Source organism: Pundamilia nyererei, unplaced genomic scaffold (genome assembly GCF_000239375.1).
Source record: "Pundamilia nyererei isolate P.nyererei 1_Seehausen unplaced genomic scaffold, PunNye1.0 scaffold00028, whole genome shotgun sequence".
Lineage (NCBI taxonomy): Eukaryota > Metazoa > Chordata > Actinopteri > Cichliformes > Cichlidae > Pundamilia > Pundamilia nyererei.
The window spans coordinates 45,600-57,075 of record NW_005187429.1 but is presented as its reverse complement, the minus strand read 5'-3'; the positions used below and the strand labels follow the sequence as shown (position 1 = coordinate 57,075).

Genomic DNA, 11,476 nt, shown 5'->3' with positions numbered 1-11,476 from the left:
CACACAAACTGGAGCCCCGCGCTTAAACAGAGACACACACTCACACACACACACACACACACACACACACACACACACACTCACTCACTCACTCACTCACTCACTCACTCACTCACAGAGACACAATGGTGGAAATGCTGCTGTGTGACGTAGAGGACGCTCTGTACAGGACAATGTCACATGCCGACAACAAATTATGCTACCAGCAGTGGTGCCAAATGGACAACAAGGTGTGCTCTGGTAAAAGCCAAACACATGCCAAGAAAGGATTCATAAACTGCGCACGACCTGTGAACTTTCTACAAGAACCGAATCTGCGCAGCGAAGTGGAGATTTGCCAAACGCAGACACAGAGCAGAGGAGGCTGTAATTAGTTTGTACAGTATCTATTGGACTGAGTATGTCATCGTTTTGTTCTTGTGATCGATCTTTTGTTATTTATTAGCCTGTTCAGCAGGTGGAATTTTTAAACTTTATTTTTTTTGCCGTCACGTCGTCGTGCCCCCTGAGGGGTCAGTAAGGAGTCGATAGCCTCCTCGTTACATTTCAGTTCAGCTACAAACACAAAAGCACCTGTAGAGGAGTGAAGGACCTGTGGCCACAATCGCTACTGTGGGTGCTCTAATCTGATTTTATCTACATGGGACATCTTTGACTTGTGATACATTAACTCCGCACATGCTGTAGTTATTTAGTTGATGGGGTGCAGCTTTTTTCTTGTTACTGTGATGAGGCAGCACACGTTCCACAGCGATACTCACTCAGACTTTCTCTGTGATCTATAGAGTCTGTGAGTCAAGGTGCACCGTTAACAGTGAAGGAAACACTGGACAAGCTGAAGTTTTTTTTTGTCCAACTCCTCTTTGACTTTTAAGGCCGACGCCCTTCGCGCACTCTTCTCTATGGTGTTTTTGTGTGAACAGTTACTGATAACACTGCATTGTGTATATGGACCTACACATTTTTCAGTGCCAAAACTCACGTGGAGTCTTGCAGCACAGATTGTTCTGTGAGGCTCTTGGTTTGTTTGGGAATCCGTGTCTTTTTGTCACAGAGTTTTATTTCCTGGAATAAGGAAAATCTGACGTCTTAGTTCTCACTGAGATGCTGTTTGACTTCATCGTGACTGAGTTCAGGTTGTGTGTGTGAGATTGTGTCGGGCTTCTGTTGAAACAAGGCCCCAGCACAGAGCTATGTTCTCTTTTCTATGTTTGTTGTTGTGTTTTATTGTGTTAGACAGATAAAGTATTCCAACTCAAGACATAAATAATAGCTTTGTGCCACAGAATTGTGGTTTAATTCTGTACCCCTTGAAGCGCTTTTTCTAACCTGAGTGGTTTCTGTCGTATTTCAGGTCCACTTATAGAACAAAATGACTGAGTGTGCCTCAGAAGTTAGTGAGGGCGGTCTCTGCCCACCTTTAGAAAAACCCAGAAACTAGTCTAATGGTCATAAAACCACATCTTTCTTGATAAATGCTGAGGTGTCAGAGGTCATCATTAAGGGTTCAATAAGAGTTAAGAGGAGATTTCGATTAATTCCTACTGACTGAAAATATCACTTCATGCAGAAGTGGTCTCATGTAAACTCTTTGAAAGATAACAAAGGGAGAGACTGAATAATGGAAGCACAATTACAGAAAATTCCTGTATAATAACACGTGCATGGATGGGATATTTAATTTTGGTTCTTCTATAGATTGTTGAACCTTTTAATTGTGGTTCTCCTAAAGAAATCTACTTTGAATCCAATTAGTTCCCAAGTTATGTTGTTGTCTTGTTGATAAAGCCATAAGACGTGAAAAACCCTTATTTAATATTTCCATTAGTAGAATCTGCCGTCTTGTTACACAAACTATCACTCTGCGAAAGAAATTGACTACTGGATGAATCACAGAGGAGTAATGACAGATGATGAGAAATAGAGATTAAGGGAAAAACATACTGGTATTTTCATTGTTTTGTGCCCGATATCTGTTCATGCCTTGCCTGTTTTTTCAGCAATACATTTCTGCTGAGTGGGAGGAAACATCTGTAGGCTTTCTTCCACATTGCCACATGTGTGTTGCATTGTTTTTGATTCTTTTAAGGCAAGACATTAGGATGAAGTGCAATACAGTAAAAATGTTGCCACAAGTGTCCACCATCATCATTTAAACACTTTCACAGCAAAGAGCTGTTTTTCCACCTCTAGATCAGAACCTTCTTAAAGTTCTTGACACTGTTTGAGTGCCAAAGGCATCGTTGGTTCTTTACAAGAAAGAACTCAAGGATGTGAAGGTGAAGAGTCACTTTAAACATAGTTCTTGTGTTATAAGCTGCTTCTCACTGTGCATTAAAGATTCTTTGAAATATACACTCTAACCCTTTTGTTGTCACTGAGTGTTTTGCAGACACAGCTTTAGTCTGCATTTCATTGCTTTGTATTTATCTCAAGAGTATTGGAGTCGTGTAAAAGTCTCGAGTCCAGTCGTGCTTTAGAGAAAGAAAACTGACACGTTCAGAATTAGTTAAAAGTCGGATTGAGCATTCATCTGTATCCATCTGATGTTTGCCATCATTTGCTGCACGTTGCTGCACTAAACAAATTTAACCTTCTTATTACTTTAATTTGTTTGGCTTTATTTTTTTCTCTTCAAATTTTTAAAGATTCCTTTTTTGGTTGTGGGGAAAGCAAGCTGGTGATTCTTTGCCTGGCTGGAGGTGATGAATGAGAGCCATGATCTGTTTGAATTCAGTGTCACATGAAGGCCTCGTGGTAGTCATTTTTACTATTAACCTGTAAACAAAGCGCACACGCACACACACCTCTGCTCGTTGTGTTGAGAGAGCAGAAGTTATTTATTGTAATATATTGTTTATTTATGTATTTCATAGGTGGAAAAAAATGTCTCTGTTTTTTGTGCCATGTCAGGAACTTTAACAGTGCAGAAGAAGATGTTTGTGGTTTGAAACTGCAAAAGAGGGAAAGTAAAAGGACTTGCTGTCACGTTCTGTGGCCACATGAGGGCAGCAGAGGACCAGATCAGAGATCAGATTTTTTTTGTTGTTGTTGCTTTTTTTGTTAGCAGTAAAAACTGTAATAGGGAGGAGACCAACAGAGACTCTATGTAGTGTTACTCGGCCACTGTTATGAGTGTCTAAAGTTACTTTTTTTTTTTAGAACAGTGTTGTTTAAAACCTGTTTGCATGACGAAAAAAACAAAACAAAACCACAATGTTCACAATGCAAGAGAGGACATGTTGAAGGCTTTGTACTATTGTAATATTGTTGATGTGTAAATATATGCCTATGTTTGGTATGTTATTTATCTGTTGTAAATGGGGAAAAAAAAAGAAAGTCAACCACAAAGCAATACGTCTCCCTTTGTCTCCCCTCGACCTTCAGACGGCTGAAGTCACGTCTTTTCTAAAGCTGCGTTTTACTATGTGAAGATTTTACTGAAAAGGAATAAATTATAGGTTTTATGTGACATATCTCCAGGTGTTTGTCTTTTTGTTGGCCGATGTTCGGATACTATGTAGATGTGGACGAGTGAATGTGGTGGCTGATGTGACGACAGTCATATCAGACTCGGTTCAGTGTAATCTCTGAAGTATGTTTGATTATGACAAAATCTGACTGACAGTGGAGAAGGGAAAGTCTTTTCTGGCTTATATTCAAATCCTGTGCAGTTACGCCCAAATGAAGTTTAGTTTTTTATTTGGCGAAAGTGCTTTTGGCCAGTGATATTTGACTAACTTTGCACTCACCCTCTCTGGGGTCCATAAAAGAAAGCATCCAGTCACATTTCTCTATAGGATTCTTGGTGACATCCACCTTTTAAATTCCAGCAACACACTTTATCAAAAGTGACGGATTAAAGCCCTAACACGATGACCTTGTCTTCTTGCTGGTTCTGGGTGCTCTATCGACTTCAGATGAACAAGAAGTACATTTATTGTGTGGTAACTGCCCCCAACCCCTGGTACAGCTACAGCTGCTACATGCACAATGCTGTAACTATGACCTGGGCTGATGCAGAGCTGCACTGTGTGTCAGAGGGACCCAACCTTGTGTCCATCCAGTCTGAAGGAACATAATTTTATCCAAACCTTGTGTAAGACCTTAAGTGGTGAAAATGTCTTCACTTGGATCGGACTCGGTGACATTCACAAAGAAGGCAGATGGATGTGGTCTGATGGATCTCAAGTCAGCTTTGAATTATGGGGTCAAGGAAAGGAGACCTGTGCACACATAAACTTTGGCCCAGATGTTATATGTAATGACCTTGAGTGTCCAAAAAAACCTTTCTTTTGTATGTGCAACTCGCACTGCTGGTCATTAAGAATTTAAAAGAAAAGACATGTCTGATACAACTTACTAATTATGACTGTATAAACTGGTTAAAACACTTTAAGACTGCACAGTAAAGATTCATGTTGTTATGATGTCATGATCCATGATCAGATGTTTACTTTTGTTTATTTGTTTATTTTTGTTTACACATGTGGCTCCTTCCATTAGATCATGTGCAGGTGTGTGCAGCTCTCCTCTCTGCTCCAGCTAAAAGCCACCTCGGCCCACTCGCTGCCTCCTCTCACTGTTCTTATTGTTAGGAATAAATATCAGATGCACGATTTGCATTACATTTATATTGTGATTTACATTGCATGTTAAATATTGTTCAATATTGTGAGTCCTCCTGAACCCATTAAGACATTTCATATTAAACATCCTGACATTCTGATGTTATCTAACTCCTGGGCTTATGTTTTGTTGATTTTATATCCTTGTGATTTGTATCTTGAAAGACAACATAAATTAACTTTACTTGCATATTTGCTTAACAGTGCTGTGCTGAGGAGAGACTGAAAACAGTGCCTTCATGGTGAAATGCTGTCTGCTATTTCCACAACTTAAAGCAGCATAGTTTAGTCTTTGATTCCAAGCCTCCCCGCCCCCATCAAATGGTTTTGTTTTTGTCTCTGCTTTGAAACGCCAACAGCCCCCAGAATGGAGCACAAGTTATGCAGAACCTCTGTGAATTAAGTGAATGCAAACTCTAAAAGCAAGATGTCTGACGTTCAACAGAAAGCACTGCTGTAGTATTTCCAAAGATGTTGTGTATTTTTCAATCCAGGTATGTATTTTACTATATTAGCAGTAGGAATGTTTCTGGCGATTAATTTCTTAGGGTGTTTTCACACCTGTTTACTCTGGTCTCAATTGGTTGATGAATTTGTAAACTTGTACTTCCCCCTGGTTAGGTTTGTTTTCAGATACAGAACAATCCAGGTCAACTCCAAGTGATTTGGGAGGAGTTTTTTGAGGCCATGGAAGAAGACTTTCGGACTGCCTTGAAGCGATTCTGGCAAACAGTCAGGCGACCCAGGAGAGGGTAAGCAGCAACCACAGTGAATAGTACAGCTGTCGTGCCATGGCAGTTATCCCCGACAGAATTTGTGTCCATGCGTTTAGGCTGAATCTGCTACAATTTGTTCTCCAGTGTTCAAATCATGGAAAAACGTGGTTTGAGAACGTGGTATACTGAGTTTAAATGAATCGAGTTTACACAGACGTGATTATTCTGTTATCAGGCAACGACACTTATCTTGGTTGGAATGGAGGCGGAGTCAACTGGATCCCCTCACCTTGTCCAGCAACAAGTAGCGAGCTCCAGACGCAGGGGAAACAGATACCTTTGCACGCCGCCTGCCTGAGTCCTGTGTTTTTGTCCTGCTCCAGACGTCGGGTCTGGTGCACAAGAAAAAAAATCGTGAATATGCAATCATAGAATAATGCACAAGACCAGACACCAGACAGACAAAATTATTAGCCTTAATATTACACCTTTCTTCAAAACAAGAGTCAAGTTGTTACCTTTTATAACTATACTACTTAAAACTACTAAAATACTTAAAGTTTTGTTAAAGTTCCTTAATGTGGCATTTACATCCTGTGCTTTCACTTTCCGGATGTTTGATTATATAAGCGGGGTCACTTGCAGGTCACCAAATACTGTTCATTATCTGCTGTGAATATCTGGACTCTGTTGTTAGTTCAGGATAGAATAGTTTTATTGTAAAAGTCATTCTTGGCAAAATGATATAAAAGTAAACACACATGTACTGTATTGTCACAAGCATTCACTCACCCATCCAAATCATTGAATTCAGGTGTTCCAATCACTTCCATGGCCACAGGTGTATAAAATCAAGCACCTCGGCATGCAGACTGCTTCTACAAACATTTGTGGAAAAAAATATCTCACTCTCAGAGCAACAAGCAACAAGTCCAGTCATCAAGTTATCTTGCTGCCAAATGTTCCACAGTCAGTTATTAGTGATTATAAAAAAGTGGACGTGATTGGGAATGACAGCAACTCAGCCACAAAGTGGTAACAGTCCCGGTCTCCCTTCAGGGTTTCCACAGATTCCAAATAATTACCAAACGTTCATGTGAAATAAAGGCTGCTCACCACTCCATATCCACAGGTCCTCCAAGCAAAACCTGAGCACAGGGAGAAGCCGGTTAGACAATGGATTATGGCGAGAAACAAAAACTGCAAATCTCATAATTCAAAAGAGGACATTGAAGGATTTGTAATGATGTAGTATTATTGATGCCTATACTGTCAGCAGCCAAGATCTATTGCAAACTATCAAAAGATGGATTCAGGGTTACCTGATCCAGCGCTAACTATAAACTTTATCAAAAATGAAAATTTAAGCCTAATTTTAAAAGTAGAGTGGGTGTCTGTCTCCCAAATCCAAACCGGAAGCTGGTTTCACAGAAGAGGGGCCTGCCTCCCTTTCTATTTTATACATCCTAGAAACCACAAGTAAACCAGCAGCCTGACTGCAACATGCTCTCTTGGGGTGATACTACAGTACTATGGTAATAAGCATACAACAATAAAAATGTAAAAACAAAACAAAACTTCACAGTTCAATTTGCTGTGAACTTAATGAGTTTAAAAAATAAACTGTGGCATGTGTGAAAGCTTGTGCAAATGTTTACATAAAATCTCAGAATTCTGTAAGTTCCTTAATGTGGTATTTGACAACTATTTAAGACTTGTAGCTAATAAATCTCATGGCTTTTGCCAGCTAGAATTACATCTTTTGCTTTTGCTTTCTGTGGAGTTATGTGTGCAGGTCCAAATACTATTCATCCTTATCTGATGAAATAAGATAATTTCATCAGATAAGTCGAGGTGGTCATCTGTAAATACCAGGACTTTGTTCTTAGTCTATTTTTATGTTTTGTTTTTTAGTTTATGATAGAATGCTTTTATTGTATCATGAAAGTTCTAGTAACTTTAGCATTTATTTTTGATGGTCAGGGTGAGCAGCTAGGGAAATGTCCTGACTGAGATATGAAAGTGTGTGTGTGTGTGTGTGTGTGTGTGTGTGTGTGTGTGTGTGTGTGTGTGTGTGTGTGTGTGTGTGCGTTGCCCTCACCGTTGTCAGTGTCTGCATTTGGGTCCTCATGTTGTAATTCTTCATAGAAACTAAAAAGCATAATGACATAATAGTGCTGACATTTAAACCAAAGTGAGAAAACAACACATTTATTAATAAATATGTCTTAATAGTTTGTTATTTTCTTATTAAATTTAAGTTGTCCTGCCAAAAGGAAAGAGATGATCCTTCTGTGTGGAAGGACTTTGTTCTCTTTATGTTAGATTAACTCATCTTTTTTACTTTACTGTTTCCTTTCGTAGCTCTGACCTGTCCTGCTTAATTGTTCATGGCCTTGATAAGGCTTTTTACCATGCAATAAATATATAACTACATAAAATAAAGAGTCACGTTCTCCTGAATGTGCCAAGAGGAAACTGTTCAACAGTTAAACAATCATGAATTTCTTTGGAATTTGATTTTTTCAGGCTTATATTTAATGTTATTGTTTATGGTGGAGAGTTTTGGTCTATCTGACCAATGATATCACACCAGCAGTAAAAACACCCACTCAGGCAGCTATAAAAGAAACCATCCTACATAAGGAAGCTTCAGCAGCTCCTCATCATACTGTGAGACTTAAAGCTTCAACATGATCTTGCTCCTCTTCTTGTTTGGTCTGGCTCTGGGTGCTCCTTCTGAGTCTCCCTCTGATGACAATGAAGTGAAGCAACAACCTGGTAACCGTCTCATTTTCTAGCTCTTATTTTCCCTTATTTACTTTTACTTTTATTTGTGGTTATTATGTTAGCAAAAGATCATTTTATGTGGATATTTGTTATCTTATGCTCCTCTTCTTTGGAACTGTGAATGAGGGAAAAGCTTTTGCTGAATGCATTTGACCAGTGGCATTATTTCAACTGTGCAGCCATGATTCTCTGCAGCGCTTAAATTAAAGCAGTTACTTGTTTCAATACCAGCAGAGCATTTTCACCTCTGTTTCTGTGACTCTGAGAAAAAAAATCACTTCAACTTTTTAACAGTTTCATCCAGCCCTGAATTCTGTTTTCCTTTCAGGTGAACGGAAATTTAAACTGCAACGTGGAGCCTGTCCCCCGTTCTGGTACAGCTTCAATGACCGCTGCTACAAATATGTTGCCACCCACATGACCTGGGCTGATGCAGAGGTCTACTGTTTGTCACAGGGAGCCAACCTGGTGTCCATCCGCAATACAGAGGAACAGAGTTTTGTGAAAAACCTGATCCAGAACTTTGACCACGCAGAGGGACTCACCTGGATTGGACTCAGTGACAAACATAAAGAAGGCACCTGGATGTGGTCCGATGGTTGTCCACTGCGTTTTGTCTACTGGAGTCCAACACAACCTAATAATCAGGGAGGAAATGAACACTGTGTTCACACCAATGTAGTATCAGATAAGAAATGGAATGACTACACGTGTGCTACCAATTTACCTTATGTTTGTGCAACACGCATTACCTGTCCTTAGAAGCACTGAACCTTCTGTTCCTGCTAGTACAATGCTACAATAAAGATGTGAATGCACACTGTAACCTGTCTTTTGTGTGTCTGTGCAAAAGTCATTAAATTTGACTCACCTTGATTTTCATGAATACAGAATCATCCACTGGTAGCTCTGATGGTGGATCACAGGGAATATTTACTCATTGTTTTAATCTCACAGCTAATGTTAATATAATGAGGAAGGAGGAAAGAAACACCCAATATCTATATTAAACTTTTTTTAAAAAAAATTGTTTTGCTGATAAAGCCTTATTAAAATAAAATTCAGTCAAACTAACAATAAATTACTTATACAGTGACTCTAACCAGAAAACACCAAAGAAAGAGTTCAGCCAGTCTAAATAAGAGATGTTGCTTTTGTCACAGTCCTGGGTCAGTGGCCCAATGTTACTGCTATTATCATTAAGTTTCATCTTGGTTTATTACTACCAGTGTTTTGGCTTCAGTTTTGTATTTTGAGCTCTCCAGTTCTTCTTGGGTTATGACTTATAGGTCTTAGGTTTTGGTTCACATGCTTCCTCTGTTCCTTGTCTAGTCTGTGGCTGTGTCTCAGTTCAGGGGCTGCATTCTTCGGAGGCCGCATTTGAAGGCTGATTATATCACAGTGACGTGACAAAGGTTGTCCAAATTCGAAGGCTGCTCCAAATGCGGCCAACAAATGCATCCCCCTTTTCCCCAGATTTGAAGGATGGGTCGGGTGTATCCTTCATGGCCCAACCTATCCCAGAAATCATAGCGCAGCCCAGCCAATTTCAGTTTCCATCAATGGAAGCAACAACTTAGTTGTCTTATTACTTGTATTACTCTTTTCAATACTTAATGAAATTAAGTAATTAAATTAAACTAAATTATTATTATTATTATTATTATTATTATTATTATTATTATTGGAGTTTAAAATATTACTCTTTCTGGGTCACAAAATAAACTTTTAACATGTTTGCAGGAAAAATGTAGCCGTGTAAACTTCAAATATCTGCTCGGTTTATCCAGACATCACATATTTGCAAAAGTGGTCTGACGTTTGGCTTTTTTCAGTGTTTTACATAGATGGTTTTGGTATACTCTCATCTTTTCCCTTTCACCTCTCCTTCCTTTCCCTCCTTTCCCTTCATTTCCATCTTGCCCTTTTTCCTTACCACAATGGCTGACTGTTTTGTGACCCAGTTGTTCATGGTAGCACATTGGATTATTGATTAAAAGTATTGACATAATCATCACCTCTTGTTTCTGAAACGAAGTTCTGGGATAAAACTAAACTTCCCTGAATAAGTGAGGGTTAACAAATTAAATCAATCAGTATTATTAAGTAGATTAACAATTATCTACTCACAAACACAAGTTAGAATGATTCAGTTTCTAGCAGTAATTAGTTATGTAATGTACTGAGAAGTATTGGGTAGACTTCACCTTATTTGTTTTAGTATTTCATAGCTTTTAATATAAGGAACTATTTACTAAAACTATGTAATAAAATTTGCCTAAACAAAATCTATGCAAATTGTTACAAATTTACTGGTTAGATTCTATCGATTGTTTTTCACAGTGTATTCTTTACTTTAATTGAACATAAATGAACATTCAAATTAGAAGAAAGCTTTAAATATCCTAACTTAAAAAAAAGTGACAAAAGGAAGAAAAAAACATTACAACTTCATATGTATTAATCTTACAACTATGATGACAGCCTTGATTTTTATTGTCTCTAAACAGGTCTGCCACAATCAGGGCATTCATATTCTCATGTTCTTTGTTACATAACACATTGTTTCATATTGTTTCACATTGTTGCATATTGTTTCGTATTCATTTACTGGAAAGGATTGTAAACTTCTCTATCATCTTCCTGACATTTGATGATGTGTGTGTTTTTTTTTTTTTTATAATATAATCAAACCATTTCTGATAAACCACGAAGTTCTGCTGAAACGGCCAGAGCTCAACAAGTATCAGTAAACAGCAAAATAATATTGCTTTGCGATGTCTTTGAGTTGTTTATGGTCTTTAATAAAAAAATCATGTGTCCTGAATGGATTTTGCATAAAAGACTTTAAACGCAAACGTGATTTGGTCCCTTTATTTTATGTTTATTCAATTCAGTGCTTCTCTGTCTGTTTTCCACTCACTCGTGTTTAGTTATGATTTTCAGTCTGTGTCATCCATGCTGTGTTTTTCTGGTTTTACTCTTTAGCTTGAGCTCTGTCTCTCTGTGTTAATCCTTTAAAAGACCGGCAAGGTACCCAGCGTCTCTCTCTCTCTCTCTTTGTTCTACCCCCAATGCGAGGGAGTAACAGCTCAAGCTGACTTAATTTAGGTGATTCATGGCCAAGGTCACAACAAATAGACCTTGGGGGACATGAGTGCCTAGGTTGGCTGAGCATTTGACCTTGACCTTCATTGTTAACACCCATGCTTCCAAAAGTTGACCTTGAAGGAAATGTCAAGATGTTAGACTAATGCCACTCTCCAGTGACATGCGGCGAGTGCTACGCTGTGGGCTCTTGCTGAATGAAGCTAGGACAGCCACTGATGTTTCTTCATTAGT

At 38.7% G+C, this 11,476-nt stretch overlaps 1 protein-coding gene across 1 annotated transcript; it reads left to right on the top strand.

The window, feature by feature from the left end:
- Positions 1–8,024: 8,024 nt before the first annotated feature.
- On the top strand, positions 8,025–8,928 carry LOC102200179 (lactose-binding lectin l-2-like). The gene is made up of 2 exons (XM_005728261.1): positions 8,025–8,104; positions 8,469–8,928. Exons 1-2 carry the CDS (start codon positions 8,038–8,040, stop codon positions 8,894–8,896), a joined length of 495 nt encoding a protein of 164 aa, XP_005728318.1. The 5' UTR covers positions 8,025–8,037; the 3' UTR covers positions 8,897–8,928.
- The last annotated feature ends 2,548 nt before the right edge of the window (positions 8,929–11,476 follow it).

Coding starts and splice junctions, on each gene's coding strand:
- LOC102200179 (XM_005728261.1), top strand. CDS start 8,038: ATGATCTTGCTCCTCTTCTTGTTTGGTCTGGCTCTGGGTGCTCCTTCT. Junction 8,105..8,468: donor TGAGTCTCCCTCTGATGACA/ATGAAGTGAAGC, acceptor TTTCAGGTGAAC/GGAAATTTAAACTGCAACGT.